A 17,704-nucleotide genomic window follows, 5' to 3' on the forward strand; every position below is an offset into this window, starting at 1 on the left:
GAACATGAGAAAATAATCTGTTGAAGAAACAACAAAGTCCACACCTTTATGGCAAAGTAAAGGGTGGATGTTGGGAATAAACACGGCCTAGGGTACTGTCAGACTGTGGCCCTGTGATGATTCCTCAGCACCTTACATGTCTGAAACGTATGCACATGACTGTATGAATGTGTATTTTAGACCTAAAACTCTAGTCCTTAAAACAAACTTTAAGGTTTAAGACAGTGCTTTCTAAAGTGTGGGTCAGAGGTACTGTAGGTGGGACACATGAGGTCATTTACAATAACAAAAAATCATAAGTTTTTAAAATGATGAAAAAAAAACATGTTTTAAATGATCACAAAATACTTAATGACATGTTATTGTAAGTCTTATATATAACAAAACACAGACAGAAGTTTTAACTCATCATCTTTTTATGATTGATTTTTTCTGATGTATACAACCAGAGTCACAGGTTGACTGGTGTTGAATTAACTGGTGACTGACAGTATTGTCAGGAGAGACTTTATATGAGTTTAACAATCATTTGTATTACAAATTTAGATGAAAGAGTGCAATGTCTCATCATCATGAGGACTTCATGTACTTGAAGGGGTAGTGAGGCCAACAACAGGAACAGGAAACGTCTTTATGGAGTCTAAACACTGGTGCTGTGTTGATGAGGATGCAGGATCAGATTATAGGTAGACTTCTGGGAAGCTGAACCAGGACACCAATAAAGTGGCTTGGAGGAGGCTGAAGTATGCAGGATGAGATGAGCAGAAAACCTGTGAGGATCTGGACAGGATGCTGATGAACCCAATGGAGGTGGCTGGGGTGGTGGAGGGTTACAGTGTCCGCACTGAAATGACAGGCTGACTGTAAAAGAGAGGACAACGGTTTTAGAATATGACTTGCTGATTGGACAACGAGGTTGTAGCAGAATTGAATTATCTTAGTACTTAAAGAGTATGCCCACAATCAGCCGATCACCAGAGCAGGAGGAGAGAATGAAAAGAAGAAGCGAGAGATATGAACAAGAAAGACTAATGTGTGAGTGAGAAACAGCCTTCCTGCTTGAACTTCTACTGAGCTGCATATAAACATTCTCCTATGCCATTCGCATCCTGATTTTGAGAGTTTTTTGGTGTCTTTGTAGACATTAATGCCAATATGAAATTCTTTGCTGGGCTAAAAAATATGTTAACAGGGATGAATATTAGTAACGAAAAATGAAGTAGCTTTGCAGATGCCTGATTAAAACAAAATAAATGGCAGAGGCTGATTAACTGTATCATGTGACTCCACCAGTACTTTCAGAGTGATGTCAGTGTCTCTGAAAGCAAAGCATCTGCATTGAAATCCCCTGTTTATGAAACAAAATATTGTAAATAAAAGGTAAATATCTGTGGCTACACAAGAGTTTTTAAGGGCCCTAGAAGATTTTCAGGTTGTTTGAGAAATGCTGATTTAAGGAATGAGCATGAACAAAGAAAAAGACTTCTGATGAAGGTCTCTTGATCCTGCCTAAAACATATCTGCTGATACCAATAATTAACTTGTTAAGCTCATGACTGCCAACACTGATATCAAGCCAATATCATCATGCATCCCATGTATTTTTTACAGCATAAATAATGAAAATATTCCTGTTCAGGGGGTCTCAAACTTTTCTTTATCTGAGAGCAACTTTGAAGTAATGAAAGTGGCTGAGCGCTAGTTGCATCACATTGCTTTTTAGCAGGTGACCAATACTGGGTATTCAGAGTCGATACCGATACATTTATTAGAAGTTCACGAGACCAATAACCAATATTTGGAATCAATATTTATTTACTGTGATGAACAGAATGTGCTTAATATCCATCCATCCAGCTTCCACTTATCCGAGCTCTGATCGCAGGCAGCAGGTGAAGTAAGTCAATCCAGACATTCCTCTCCCCAACAATGTTGGCACCTAGGCTTCAGTGTTGATCGGTTAGAACTTGTGTGACATCTAGCCACTCAGATAGTGTTGTTTGCAGGTCACTGAGGTAAAACTGTGGAAGACAGCTGAGGCAGATCAGTGCACTGTTCAGTTATTATATTTTATTAGTAATCAGTAAATAAAATGCTGATACAGATAGTCGGCCATATGCCTAATATCAGCACAGATAATCAATAATTGTACACCAAAAGGTGCTGTCCATACCCAAAATGTAATAGTTAAAAATGTGAATATCCTCTCAAAGTGTAGAAATACAAATCTCTTTATGATGATGCAGCCTTGAATAAATGGAGCAGACCATGTGCTGTAGGTGTGAAACATATTTCACACCTAAAACATGAGAGGAGAGTTGCTGTAAAGTGACATTAAATTCAGGATTTTTCTTTTTTAGATTTATTTCTGGGCTTTTTGCCTTTATTTGGATAGGACATCTGGCAGTATGGATAATCAGGGAATGACAAGCAGGAAAAGAGCAAGGGGTCAAATACGAACCTTCAGCGCCCACTTGGAAGGATGAGCTTCTGTACATGACCTGCTCTGCCATCTGCACTGCTCAATTCAGCTTTTATCCTCTCCAAACTTATGGATGCATTCATCATACAACACACCTGAAAAATGATGACAAGTCACCACAGAGTAGGCAGAATCAACCCATGCTTTTATTTAATCCATTGCATATAAAAACTTTTTTTTCATGGTTTTTCATTTTTTTACACAAAGTCGTATGATCTACAGTGCTATCCAATAGACTGCAATTAACAAGGAATCCATTAAAATAACATTTTAATTGTCTTGTGAAACTTCCAGACAAGTTGGCATTCTAAAGACATAACCCAAAAAATAATTGTCCTGAAGACCTTTTTTTTAAAGTTACAGTTTGTGTTTTTCCTTTCATACCATAAAAATAGACACAGAATGAGAAAAGAACCCACTGTTTCCATTGGTCCAGGGCTGTTTAGAATCTACAGTATGTGTGTCAAAATAAGAGTCCCAATATCAGGGACAATGATGCACTCACCCGACCCTTACCTAACCCCCCCCATGACCCCAACCCCAACACTTCACTACAGAAATATACTAAACCCTCCTCTTCTTCTCCAGGCAGAAAAATGTCAGTGGTTTTGGATATTGCAAGTAATGTGAGCAGAAGTGTTGGCCGAGCATAGATAAGCAACACACCGTCAGTGTTTCAGCCAGAATTAATGCAGCAGTGGCTGAACATGCAGATGTGTCTCGAAGCCTCTGTGCGTCGTAGACCGACATCCAGCTGTAACTTCACACTCCTGTAACGCCCTGTTCAGTGTTTGTAGATGTGACCAAACCACATGGATGCAGAATACACTCTGCAGCAAAGTTACTCTTTAAAATCTGGTTGTTTCACATCTTTAAGTTTTATCAGGGTGTGAGGACTGTTGAGGTTACACACGCCAGGTCTACAGCAAATTCGACTCTTGGACATCCGGCTATAGGCCACACATCACTCAAAAAGTAAATCTCTGACTCGTGGTTGGCCTGCAAACTCCTGCACTGACTCATCAATCCGAGTGCCATCTGTAGGGGAATTCGTTTGGCTGTGATAGTAAAAAGGCAACATGTTTGAATTCACAACAGGAGATCAGGCCAACCCTAGCCTGGAGAGATTCACTTATGCAGCAAAAAGAGATCTAGGAAACCAAAGTAGAAAAAAAAGGCTAAAAGTAAATGACATGCGTTGAATTTAAGGCACAGCCCATGGGCCAAGGAACAGTTTCTTTTTAAAAAACAATTTGGCTTTCCCCCTCTCTTCACTGAGCTAGTTCTCAGGTGAGCAAACATGTCGATGGATCGTTTTTACACCAAAGCTTATGTGTAAGAAACATTCTCTCAACAAGAGGTACGTTGTACAGCCACACCATCACCAAAAGGGATGATAAGAATCAACCATTTACGACAAACGGCATTATGATAGTAATAACATTAATAATTATATATTATATACAGCACAATAAATATGTTTGTAAACAGCGATAAAACCAGAATCTTTTATTACAGGTAAGGGCATCGGGTGAGGATGAAAAAACAACAGAGAGAAAAAGAAAAATCTTGGCACAAAATGAAAGATTAAATAAAAAGTTCTGAAATGACACATTATTAAAACAAGCACATAAAAAAGCAGTGTGCAGTATTTCAAGTTTTTTTCTGTTTTTTAGATGTTGATTTTGTTTATTTTATATACACAGAGGAGGGAAAATGTATATTTGGGTGTTGTTACTGGCAAGCTTGTACTGTGGGTTATGCTACAGTGAAATATTTACTGTACCAAATTTATATAGCAAAAAATGACAAAATGAGAGCAATAAATAAGGGCATGAGGTGTTATGTGAAAGTAAAAGAAACATGGAGAAAGAAAGTGAGTGTTTTGGCAAGTTAGACACAAAACAAAGTGGTGATATAAGAATATATCAGTGCATCAATGTGGAGGTTAAGCCTCTCTGTTGATGACTTAACGGAGCTGATTGTCTTGTTAGAAACAAAACAGCAACTGGGTTTGATGTTAAAACAAGTATAAAGTGGTTGAAAACAGGCATGTGTGTAGCTGCTGCTGATGGGAAAATCGAACAAAATGGGCAAAAATAAAAGCTTTTAAAACATTGGTATAAAATCACCCCAGTAGTTATTATCACCGTAACTATTTCTGTATACTCAGAGCACTGATCAAGCTTCTAAAAAAAGGTGCTTTTTATATCAACTACAAAGCATTGCATTGTCTCAGGATGTGTTCAAAAGAACTGCAGGCAACAATAATAAAATTCAAAGGCTTCATCCACGTCACAAACTGTTTCATTGAGAGTAAAGCATAAGACTTCAGGTTCCTGCTTCCTTATCAGTTTCACAAAAAAAAATATTAAACTCACAGGATGAACCAAACATGAGCGTAGTGGCATGGGATTTGTAGTATAAATGCTATTGGAGCAAGTGCAAACACCTCAGAACACTCCTAATGTAATCCAGCCGTGAAGATATCCTTCAAAACACTGAATATGTGAGACACGTTTCACCCCCATTGGTTCCCAAAATCTTCTTTGCTAACAAAACAAAGCCTAGGATTGCAAAAGTAAAGTCTAGAAAATATCTGAATCTTACATACAGTACGATACAAAAATTAAAGAGGTCTAGGACAGCATCACAGCTGTGTAGAATTGAGCTTTGTATCAGTCAGGTTTTTTTTTTTTTCAAGGAAGACTTCCACATCAGAAACAAAAAGGCCCCCCCCCAGTGTGCTGCAGCTTTCATGTCTGCGCCGTCCCGTCAGGTTTTCAGCAGACGGTGGCATTAAATGCCTCCTAATTGGGGAGGAAATGACCTAACCCAGAGAGGGGGATTCTCCTTGAACACAACAATTACCGTCTCTAGAGTAGAGTATGGGCACTTGATAAAAACACGGAAACACTGCTAAACTTTCAGGCAAGGCTGAGACGAAGCAGAGGAGAGGAATGGTCATGTGGTAGGAAGAGCACTGAGCAGGCTCGTCCAAACATAAGCTTATAACGGAGAGGTGTAAAAGTGAAATAAAGACACACCACTTCAGTACAAACGGGAATGGAAAGGAGGTTTCCTGAGTGCAAAAAAACTTGAAGAAAGTACCGGTGGGCGTGTCTGAAAGCTGTCAGGAGGAGTGGTCATGGTGGAGAGCAGCGCACGCTTTGGAACCATAAACATAGATGTATAAAAAACACGGACAAACTCCACAAAACCCCAAAAATATTCTATAAATAATCTGTCATTACTAAGAAGAACAGTTCATCGGGTGCTGTCCACAAACTGCTATGTGTGGGGGCTTTCCTCCTTCTCCTCCTCTTCCTCCTCCTCCTCTGGTACCTCCTCCTCCACTACACATGTCTGCGAGCAGGGTGTCTCCCCCTCCTCTGGTACCACCTCCTCCTCCTCCTCGTCCTCATCCTCCCCCACCTGTTCGTCTAAAGGAATCTCTGTGGATTCAGAGTCCTGCGTACACAGCGTTTTTGAGTCAGTACAGCTGTTTTCCTCCTCCTCTTCCTCCTCCTCCTCCTCCTCCTCTTCAGGCTGGCTGCCGCTGTCTTTCTCAGTGTCTGACTCCCCGTCCTCCTCCAGTGTGAGCTCAAACTGGAACTTGTCCCCTCCTGGGGGCCGAGTGCCGTCTTCAGGCTCGTCCAGAGCAGGAGAGGGGCTTTGGGGGATGGTGCTTTGGTACCACTCCCTGTTGTCCTCCAGCGTGTCCAGGATGTCCTGGGCGTCCGGGTGGACCAGGTCTGCCCACGTCTCCCACAGAGGGTGAACGATATAGTCAATGAAACCCACCTGCAGGATGAAGAAACAGGTGTTCAGTTTGTGTCTATGCAGGGTGGGTTAATTTATTCATTTGTACCCATGGGTAAATTTGTTTTTACTGAGTCGGCCACCTTTTCAACAAAACTGCATGAGCCATCTGTAAAAACACTTCATTCACAAACGTTTGTAAAAAGATATTTTTCAAACACCATTTATGTTTTTTTAAGAAGGTTCTGACATTCAACAAAATTCTTCATCTGTGGTCTGTTCTTAGCTAAGATCTAAGAACACAAGAGAGCACTCGTTTGCACATTCAAGTGCTGATATGACAGAATAAAATGATTTATTTTGTACTTATCAGCACTCAGATCCACTAGATAAGAATGACATATAACATTATCTTTAATCAAATTTACTTGGTTCTTATTAATTTAGCTCTTTTATTCCATTAAACATGTAAAAAGACAATCTAAATATAGTCAATTTGTAATCTAACCATGCAGTTTCTGATTTTAACAGCAAAATGTTAAATTGTGAATATAAATTTAGCACTTAAGATCTTACTTAAAAGAATAAAAACCTTCCATACAATGTCTCATCATTTAAAAGCATCATATATATATCAATCTCTTTCGCATTAATAGGAAAAACAAGTACAAAAATAAGAAAAGTACAATTTTTGCAAATTATTCTAAAAAAAAAGCCTCAACATTTTCATGATGTGTAGAGCATTACATCTCTCATATCTGTGTCCCATCTCCACTCAGGATCTTTGGAGCTCAGTCAGAGTGACCATCAGGTTCTTTGTCACATATATTACTAAGACCCTTCTCTCACAATTGCTCAGTTTTTCTGGGCGACCAGCTCTTGGAATAGTCCTGGCTGTGCCAAACGTCTTGGGAACCTTGAGTGCTGCAGACATTTTTTCTAGCCTTCCCCTGATCTGTGCCTTGCAACAATCCTGTCTCTGAGCTCTGTAGTCAGTTCCTTTGACCTCATGGCTTGTGTTTTTTGCTTGGATATTTATTGTCAGCAGTGAGGCCTCCTATGGAGAGGTTTGTGCTTTTCCAAAATCATGTCCAAATAGTTTGATTAACCACAGGACGACTCCAGTCAAGGTGTAGAAACATCTCAGCAAAGATCAAGAAGAGTGGGAGGAACCAGAGACACATTTCAAGTGTTTTTGCAAAGGATCTGAATACTTGTATCAATAGGAAGTTAAGCTTTTTTATTTTTAATAAATTTGCAAAATGTTCTAATTTTTTATTTTTATTTTTTCCCCACTGTAGCATCAGGCTGCAACATAACAAAATTGAAAAAAGTGAAGAGGGTCTGAATACCTTCTGAATGCACTGTGCATATACAGTATGTATTTTAAATATCATTTTTTGGTGCCAGTAATTTTTTTCTCCGACAAATTTTAATTTTTTTTACTTCATCTGGTGGGCCTTTGTTCCTTATTTTAGTGTGCTTTACATTGTTTCTGACGACAGCTCCATCTGAATTGGTGATAAACTCAGATTTATCTTTTTGTAGTGAATACTAAGTAACAACTACTGATGCTACTTGTGTCATGTCATTAAATTAACATCTGGGTTTAATTTCCAGTGGCACTACATCCATAAAGTATTTTTAATTCATTGATTTTCTTTGTTAATCGTTAAATTATATGCAACCCTCTACCTTAAAGGCGCATAGCATTCATCGAATTAAGATTTTAAATATTGCGACAAGAACACCTCAATGCATGGGTTTTTCTTGGAACTTTTCAAGAACAAATTTAAGAAAAATATGAAGAGATTAGTTAATTAGGCCCAATGTGAATAAAAATAATATAGGATTAAAAAACATCTAAAAAAATCTACCATTAATACCATCAATATTTGATCCAGACAGTTTCTGTATGTTAATGGCATGCTCCCAAACCAAGCCTAAAGATCAAATATATTCATTACAATCACATTATTTAACATGTGTATTACCTGGCTCTTTTCTACTGAGGCATTGTGTTTGTCACACATGGGGCTGATCTCCATCCCTCGCTCCCTCTCGCGGTCGCCCTGGCTGAAGAACTCCTCCATGATGCGGTCCGTCCACTGTCGATACAGCTGGAGAGGCTTGGTGGGATTACTCAAATCTGCACAATGCACCATGTTCTGGAGAACCTGAAGGGAAACAACAACAGGGTCCTAAATAGTACCAAGGCAAGACTCATGTTTCATGATGCAGTTCAGAATATTAATGCAATTTGTGCAGGGGTTTCAGAGTTTAACAAGACACCAAGAGAGTAAACAAGCCCAAACCTAACCTTTATTATAGAGCAGAGAGTTTAAAAGGGTAGCTTTTTATTTGTAATATTCTGGATGTGTTATTGTCCCTTCTGAAGCCTGCAGACCCAAACAGCTGATTAGTGTGCTGCAGGCAGAAGAACATTGCCATCGCTGAATGATGCAAAAACAAAGCGACTATCTGGGAAATAAAACACTTTTCTCTATTGTCATCACACTTATACCCCAACATTGGTTTTTAAGGTTGTTTACCTAAATTACATGATCCCAACAGCTGTGCCTGTTAGCAATGTAAGATGATTCAATGTTTAGCCTCTGTGCTGGCACTCTGACTGATACTTCAAAAAGAGACCCTGCTGACTGGCATTGTCTGTGGCTAATATGCTTATTATTGACAACTACCTCATGCAACCTTTCCCAAATTAAAAAAGCCTCTCTTTAAATCAAAAGACACTTTCATAAACCATTTACATTCATAGAGTGTAAAAAAGTGGACACCATTGGTATATGGATGATTATTTTGGAGAAATCGAATGATTTCTCGTTTTACCTTTTGGGCCAAAAGTAACGATAGTTGGTATAAAGATATGCATTCCTAAATCTACACCTCACTGACAGGCTCCAAGTTCTTAAGCATGCCCTGTTTAATTGTGTATTTCATCCTTAATTTGACCATGATTTACAAAATGACCATCATGCTGTATTGCATTAATATATATGGCTATTTGAGTGGCAAGACTTCTGATAAAAGTAATTTAAATTTATGTTAATTTTTGGCTTAAATCTATCACTTTTTCCACTGGGTCCACAAATGGCATCAAGGGAAGGTCTTATTCTCATTTGACTCCATTGGGTGAGGCTGTCCCCTGCTGGCCACAACAAAGAATGCAGGTTTAAAACACACTAGGTTTTTCTATGAAGACTAGGAGGTTGCATCTGCTCTCTAAACAGTCTCTGGTCATTTAACCACGTCACTATTTTATGTTCATACATATTACAGTAGCACAGTGATGTGAAAGTTGTTGTTAATGGTTGACGGCTGTTTTACCAACCTGTATCCTGTCTGAGTAGTTGTCCAACAGCAAGACACCCGAACTGGTCACCTTCTTGGTTTCTACCATCGTTTTCAGATCAGCCAGTAGATTCATGTGCTTAGACATGTCTGTTGCTAGTACCTGGAAATACCACAGACAAACTGTTAGTATCAAAACAGACAGCTAGGACTTAATATGTAGTAAAGGTTGAATTTCCCTGGTAGAGAACTGGATCAGGGTGTATAAAGAATATATGCAAATCTTTTCACTCACAATGTCAATGACCATCTTTCGCAGTGATTGTCTTTGTTTTTTGGTCAGATTTTGGAAGATGTCACAGTTCTCCTCTTGTAGAAGCTTAAAACCGACTGCTAGATGATGGTTCTCCAACACTGACGAGTCATTGTACATCAGTGCCAGCTCTGAATCTGCAACAAAAGAAACAGTTGATTATATTACTGTGAGGAATAGTGTTTTGTTGCATGTTTTAAAACAGGTCTAAACATGTCATGAAAAACAGGGTTACTCTGAGTGGTTACTGTAACACCTGCAAACATAACTGGCCCCAACTGTAAATAAACCCCAAATTTAACACAAATCTCCAGCTTTCAAAGTAATCCCAAAAACATTAAAATAATTGCCTACTGCAGATGTAAGAACTATTACATTTTTTTCTCAAAATTGTATTTACTTCCCACAGCTGCAATGTGAACAAGAAAAAATAAAAGTTGTAGTGCTTGTTGGCCATTCAGCTTAAGGTCAAGTCATATCAAAAAACATAGTGATAGCAATTTTTCATTCGCCATTAACCAACTAGTTTTATCCGAGCCTTAAAACACTGGTAGAGCCATGGATCTTAGCAGGGTGGATTCAAATGTGTTGAAACAGCACTTTAAAATCCCTGTCCACTCAAAATTTGTTTTAAGTCTCAGGAAGTTTTTGCCCTGTATGTTTAAGACAGAGTAACTTTCTTTCATAGGGCGAGCCAGCACATCCTTAACCTGTGTGTCTTGCCATAGGGTTCTAGTCAGCTTAAAGGGGACATATTTTACCATTTTAAGACCAGTTTACATTGTTCTCTAAGGTCCCAAAAAACATGCCTGTAAAGTTTGTTGCTGAAAAAACACTCTAGTATAGGATTTTTGCAAGTCTAAAAAGCCCTCTGTTTCAGCCCTTCTCAGAACGAGCCATTTCTGTGTCTGTGGCTTTGAATGTTAATGAGCTGTCTGACTCCACCCCTGACCACACCCCTCTCAGGAAATGGATGTGGCACTCCTGATGTTACAATGTTACAGATGCTTTTATCCAAAGCTAAGGGGGTTTGAACCATCAATCTCTCAGACCACAATCAGCAGGGTAACCCACTGAGCTATCCAGAGAGGAACATCAGGAGAGGAGAGTGGAACTTTCTTCCTAGCAGGGGAGCCACTCAAACTTGGGGGCGGGTGCTCACTCCCCTCATGAGGTCATGTGGGGAAAAATCTGAGAACAGCTTGTTTCAGAACATATTTTCTGAAAGATGGAGAAAGAGTGGGTGGAAGGGAATGGATGTTTCTGATTCTTGGGGGGATTTTAGACAGGCCAGGGGCCAATTTTTTTTGCCTGAAAAAGTGATTTTTGCATAATATGTCCCCTTTAAGCTCAAGTCGTATCAAGACATGTAGTAATGGTTTACTCTCTTAGTCTCTTGTATTGTGTTACTGTTTGTATATTTGTTTGAGTATGTTTTGTGTATTGTCATGTCTTTTTGTGGACCCCAGGAAGAATAGCTGTTACTGCGGTAACAACTAATGGGGAACCGATGTAAATAAATAAATAAATAAATAAATGGCCATTTTGTGTTCGTCATGAAACAGGAAGTATTTTGATCTGAGTCTAAAACACTTGTGGAGCCAAGAATCTTAGCAAATTGGATAAAAATGCGTCAAAACAGCGCTCTGAGAACATTTATGAATAACATACAGAAACACTGTTCACACAGCGATTTTTATTGTCACAATAACTTAAAACCCCTGTTCACTTAAAATTTGTTTTTAGCCTCGGAAAGTTTTTGTCCTGTATGTTTAAGACACAGTTACTTGCTTTAAAAGGGAGAGCCAGCACAGCCTTAACCTGCAAGGTTTTCCAGTGAGTTTTTGTAAGTTTAAGATCAAGTCATGATGGAAATTTTTTGTTTGCCCTGAAACAGGAAGTTTTTTTCAAAGTATAAAACACTTGAAGAGCCTTGAATCCTGGCACAAAATTTTTTAATGAGAAAGCGAGAGGATTGATATCAGTTTGGAAAATTAAGCCTTCAGAGTGTGTTCATCTTATCCACATAAAGGTAATTTTACAATACACAAAGAGCTTAAAAAAAAAAAAAAAAAAAAAAAAAAACAACAACAAAAACAAATAAAAACATTTTTTCGGCATGTGAAAAAGACACACAGACTTAAGACTGTGCTGGCTCACACTATTAAAGCAAATTACTTTGCCTTAAGCATACAGGACACAGACCTCTTGAGACTAAAAACAAATTTTGAGTGGACAGGGATCTTAAATTATCGTAAAACTAATAAAACTGGCTGGGTGAACAGTTTTTCTGTACCTTATTTATAGTTTCCTCAGAGAGCCGTTATGACAGATTTTAAACCACTCAGCTAACATTCACGGCTCTATCAGTGTCTGAAAAATCTCTGGAAAAAACTTCCTGTTTCATGGTGAAGAAAAAAATCACCATGACCAAGTTTTGTGGTGATACTTGAGCTTAAGCTGGCCTGAACCCACTGTTAGTTGTAAAAAAGGCTACAACAACCAACAATGACTACAAACATGCATTTTTCATTTTAATAATACTGTAGGTGGAAATTATTATATTATTATACACAATAAATCCCTGCAAATGTAAAAGTTATGTTTGGGGGACTTTTGTTATCAAGTTTGCAGTAGGCAACAGCTATTTCATTTGTGGGAAATGTATTAATTTTGTAGGATTATTACATTAAGAGTACTGATTTGTATTATTTTGTGGGATTATTATGTAAGTGGGCAGTTGTGAAGAATGCAGGTGTAACACAAGGTACAGCTTTTGAAATGAAGGTGCTAATTACGCTGCTAACAGGCTTTCCAAAATGCATCTGCACACGAATCATCAAGCACTTGCTTTTGCAGAAGAAGTCAAGAGCGTGTTTCCCCTCTCAGGGTCATCTGAAGGTCCTCTATCTGTATTTAGATTTTCCATTAGGATGCATTAGTCTTGGCCACAGAGGAGCAGAGCAGCAGAGGGGAGAAAGGGGATCCTGCTCTGTCGCACTGTGGCTGACAGGAGATGATTCTGGTGGCTCCTGACATGATGACTCAAACTGCCTCCTCTGCAGGGATTCCCCATTTGGGCTGAAGGGAAGCACAACACTTTTTGTGCATTTAGTGTCTAGATTGCAGAGTGCTGTGTCTCCTCTGATAAAGGTTTAGTAATACCATTATGCAACACTCACAGTAGTAATGGTGTAAAGAACGGCCTTTTAAAGCGATACTCAGCAGATATTAAATCTATGTGTTTGTGTTTTCCTCTGAATTGAAAAGTCGAGGCAACATTTGTGGAAGCTCCAGCCGTGAGCAAGTGAGTCAGTTAGAGCAGAGGGAAAACAGAGGTTCAATTTCTTGCCTGAGGACACTGTAGCCACAAAAAAACAACCTCAGTTAGCCTTTAAAAGACTCAGTCTGCTAAAATCTTACATTGACCATCATGACACCTCATGTTGTCTATAGATGCTTCTAGCTCTCCAAATTTCAGATATTTCTGTTTTTTTTCTGCAATAATGGAGGACTGTTACAATATAATTTAATTTGTAGTGGTTTTAGAGAAAAAGACACATTTTGTATCAGAAATATCAAAAAGAACATCTTCCTATAACTATTGTTGCTCTGGGTCTTAAAGTCAAATTTGAAAGTCTATTTTTTATTGCACATTTAAAACCATCTCAGCTGACCAAAGTGCTTAACAAGATTAAACTGTTAAAAATACTATACAAAAACACAGTAGAAACTAGAAAAGCACTTGGAGAGCGCAGACCTCCGCCATTAGCCCATCTCCCAATAGTACAAAATCCTTTAAAAAAAATTACTGGATCCAGACGGTGATCCAGATCACTCCCAAAATCTAAACAGGTCTTCCTTATGCCATTTCTGACATTTCCTGAAAAATTCATCCAAATCCGTCCATAACTTTTTGAGTTACATTGCTAACAAACTGAGTGACTGACTGACTGACTGACTGACAGACAGACAGACAGACAGACAGACAGACAGACAGACAGACAGACAGACAAACCCTGCCGATCACAAAACCTCCTTGGTGGAGGTAACAAATAAATAGGAGCATAATATTGAGTTCTTCCTGTATATAAAGCCATCACTAAAAAGTGCATCTTAATGGAGGGTTTGAGGTTTTCAATGGATTAAGCAAAGCTCATGTTGAGAAGTAAACTCGTTCAAAAGTTTGGAGGAACCACAACGCTCTAAACACCTCTGGTCTTTAGACTGCATCTTGGACCATCTAAAAGAATCTGGTATGTTGACCGCAGCGCTCTGACCAGAGCATGTTGATGCAACAACCCAGAAAAAAGTTGCAGACCCATGCAATGTTATTAAAACAGGTAAAAGATTCTTAAACTGGATCCTGGAGCTGACAAGAAGCCAGTTCAGAAAAGCTAGAACTGGTCTGATGTGGCTTTGGCATCTCTTTTCAGTCAAAAGCTGTACAGATGCGTTTTGAACCAGCTGTAAAGATATAGAATGAATGAGCCACACCAACATACAAAGAATTACAATAGGTGAGTTGTGATGAACCTGTGGATTATCCTCTCAAAGTCAGCTGGAGGAAGGTAAGGTTTTAATCTTCCCCACAGTCTGTCAAAAATGGCATTAGGGTTTTGAATACAAAAACAACTGTAGGAGGCTAATGGGCCAAGAACTCTGATGGTGGTACTGTGCAGGAGTTCAAATTTCCAAACACTATGATTTCTGATGCAAAAAGTTTGATTCCAAACAGGATTTAACATCTTTCATTTGTTTAAGAAAGGCTCTTATATAAGTATTATTTGACTTTACAGGCAGATACACTTGTAGGTTATCAGCAAAATAAGGAAAAAAGTGAACATGGAAGGAGATTTGTGTTTATTTCTTTTATAACATCTTTTGATGCAATAAAGCCACAACAAAATGTAATATATCTACTTAAAATGCAGTTTTTTAGGCTATTTAAGTCGAGACACTATATTATCCCTATGAGCCATGTGCATTTAAAATCAAAAACGAGGCAAACTTTGCATTAATTTTTACTTTCATGTTTATTTTATCAGCCTCTTGCTCTGTAAACAATCAGGTCTGCAGCTGAAATGTTAAACCTGATATTTAAAGAAATAATTTTCCCTATGGGATGGATCAATGTGTTTAAAGGATGTTCTTCCTCTCTGGGAACAAATTAACTGGAAAAGGTTTTTTTAAAAGGAAAGGACAGTATTGATCCTTTCTTTGAACTCCTCAGCCGGTGAATCACATGCCAAAGCCTTCAAACCTTATTGACCAGGCACATGCTGGGAAAACACGCACGTGTGTGATAAGTTTGTGTCTGCAAGCTCTGTTTGAAAATTTTTATCACATCCAGAATTTGATTTAAGCATGAAAATTAATACAAGAGAGATTCAGGAGAAGGTTAACAGGCAGGGAGCTCTGCCTACTTATTTATTGTGTAATTTTTGTATTTAATTGTGTAATTTTGTAACTACTCAGTTCTGACTGCAATGAATAAGTTCAAAGAATTAATATTTAATTTCCTCTTTCACTAAGATAGCAGACTTTTGAATCGATGAAAAATCATAAACACACAATATAGCAAGGTGCGATACAACCCTTTGTGCCAAACTTCCTCTGCATATTTCTGTAGACATCTACAGACTTTGAGATGTATCTGTTTATGAATTTTTATTTATGTGTTTGCTGACCTTACAGAGCACATGATTGGCCAGATTCCATGTCTGTCATGAGGCGAATTTGTCTTGGGAAGCTTCAAGTAGATGTGCTTGTTACAGGCCAGAGAATGACCAATCAGTGTCATTTGTTTGTAATTTTGTCTGTAATGATCATTGATTGCAGCAACAAGTCAATTTGACTTTGGCATCCAACCTCATCACATGAAACAGATTTATGAGGAGTGATGACATTATATCCAAAACCCAAGTTTGAGCCTCCAGGTGGATGCTGGGGTGGTAGTGGGATTTTAAGAGCAGTGCTAGAGTGAGACGGCAGAAATGACAAAAGGAAAGGCAGAGGGAGGCACTGGAATTTTGCTGTTTAAATAAGCTGCCAAACTGGGAGATGTTTGTTAAGAATGGATCAGTGCAGCTCAAGTTGTCTGCCTGAAGTAGCTTAGCTACATCTTGTGATTTCACAGATTCGTCATCCGAGGTCATTAGGCGAGAGGGGGCGTACCCCCTGGACTGGTTGCCAGTCAATCTTGAATCTGATTAGCTGTTTGCCAGTTAGTTCCCTGCATATTTTTGAGTCTGCAGTGTGCTTTCTCACCTTATCAGACACTGAGTTCATGTTTCTGTTAGCGAATGACACTGTTTAAGCACTGACGAAGCTGCTAACAAAGCGCCACATTTAGACTCACTGGTGTTGATGAGGAACTGGTTGGAGACTCCAGGATGGTCCACGTCATGAATTGCACTGGCAAAAATGGCAGCTAGGATCTCGAGGTCTGTGAACACAGCCTGGAGTAAAGTAAGAAAGACAGAGAGCAGAGAAAGAGAGAGAGAGATGAAGGAGGGGGTGATGAGCCAATCAAAAGGGTGGACAAAAATATCCCTCCAAGTCAGAGGCATTGATTGAACTTGGAGCATGAGTTTGATTGAAGCTGATTGTAGAAGCGTGTGCTGCATGTTTGAGCAAACGTCTATTGCGCATGTGTGTGGCTCACCTCAAGGGCGGGGGTAGATAGCAGCACGTGAGTTGACTGGGTGACGTCAGCAGCATGGATGTTGTTATGGTAGGCCACATCTCCGTGATAATGGTCTTCTAAGGTCATCAGGTATGTTATAAAGGTGTCAAGTGGAATTTTAAATGTTTTTAACAAGTCTCTTTCCTGAGAAGCAGAAAAAACACAAGGGTTAAAAGAACAGTGGGGACAAACAAATATTTATTTTGCAGTAAGAGAAATGTTTTACCTGGAATATCGTGTACATCATGACTGTCAGTGGCCGATTCCCAGAGAACTCTGAGATTTTAAAAACGTTAAGGCCCCATTTATTAACATGCTCCAGCTCCTGGAAAAAAGAAAAATAAAGAAACAGTAAGAAGAGGAACATCTTTTTTTACCTCTCAGTTATTTCCAGAAGCTTGTACACATGTGTAGAGTCTCCTCACCTTAGCGAGTTCGTCCTCAGTTTCCGTCTTGACTCCAAAGCGAGGGATGTTGGAGTTTGTGAGGCTGGAGGAGTGTTGCAGCTTTTTCACCCCGCTGATCTGAGACATGGGCTTGTTCTTCTTCTCTTTCTCCTTCTGCGTTTGAGGGGACGGCATCTCTACTTCATGCTGCTTGTCTGCCGTGCAAAAAAACACAGGAGGTTTAATATAGAGATGTTTAAATGTGACAGCCTCGCAAATGAATTTCCTTTTAGTTTCATGAAGACAGACCACTCTTAAGTCCTGCTTACAGAGGGGAAAATAATCCCTGGTTATCCATTGAGTTGGTATCAAGTGATCATTATTTATAAATATTTGATGATTTGTTTGTAGATATATTTGTACCATGAGCGAAGTTACTGACTCAGTTATAGAAATCCCACCTGTGAGGAGCAAGTGTAATATACAGTGGAAGTTGCACTCTTCACTTATTGTCACTTGTAGTCACTGCAGTTAGACTACCTTGGGTAGCATTAATGTTCAAGATTAAAGTATCTGGTATAAATAAGGGAAAATCACAGTGGATGGAGAACAAGTAGCTTTATAAAAAGTCTTTTAGCATGTTGTTTTGAGTTGGATTTAAACAGAACTTTAAAGTACAGAAAAGTTTCCATAGTGTTTCAATTATAAAAGTCAAGTAAATGTATATAAAAAAAAAATCTATTTCCTCTACTGAAAAATTG

General features: G+C 38.8%; 1 protein-coding gene across 6 annotated transcripts in view; it reads right to left on the minus strand.

Annotated features, from left to right (window-relative positions):
• Window positions 1–2,615: 2,615 nt before the first annotated feature.
• The window catches only part of pde4d (phosphodiesterase 4D, cAMP-specific), a 386,351-nt gene continuing 371,262 nt past the window's right edge, over window positions 2,616–17,704 (minus strand). For all 6 annotated transcript variants that reach the window (XM_041787609.1, XM_041787610.1, XM_041787611.1 and 3 more), the window contains 8 exons: window positions 16,983–17,158; window positions 16,784–16,882; window positions 16,537–16,701; window positions 16,231–16,330; window positions 9,852–10,006; window positions 9,597–9,719; window positions 8,239–8,421; window positions 2,616–6,286 (listed from right to left, as the gene is read on the minus strand). In XM_041787609.1, the coding sequence (XP_041643543.1) occupies window positions 5,774–6,286; window positions 8,239–8,421; window positions 9,597–9,719; window positions 9,852–10,006; window positions 16,231–16,330; window positions 16,537–16,701; window positions 16,784–16,882; window positions 16,983–17,158 (1,514 nt within the window). In that variant the 3' untranslated portion in view covers window positions 2,616–5,773. The remainder of the gene's footprint in view (window positions 6,287–8,238; window positions 8,422–9,596; window positions 9,720–9,851; window positions 10,007–16,230; window positions 16,331–16,536; window positions 16,702–16,783; window positions 16,883–16,982; window positions 17,159–17,704) is intronic.

This window comes from Cheilinus undulatus, linkage group 5, assembly GCF_018320785.1.
Source record: "Cheilinus undulatus linkage group 5, ASM1832078v1, whole genome shotgun sequence".
In the NCBI taxonomy this organism is placed as follows: domain Eukaryota; kingdom Metazoa; phylum Chordata; class Actinopteri; order Labriformes; family Labridae; genus Cheilinus; species Cheilinus undulatus.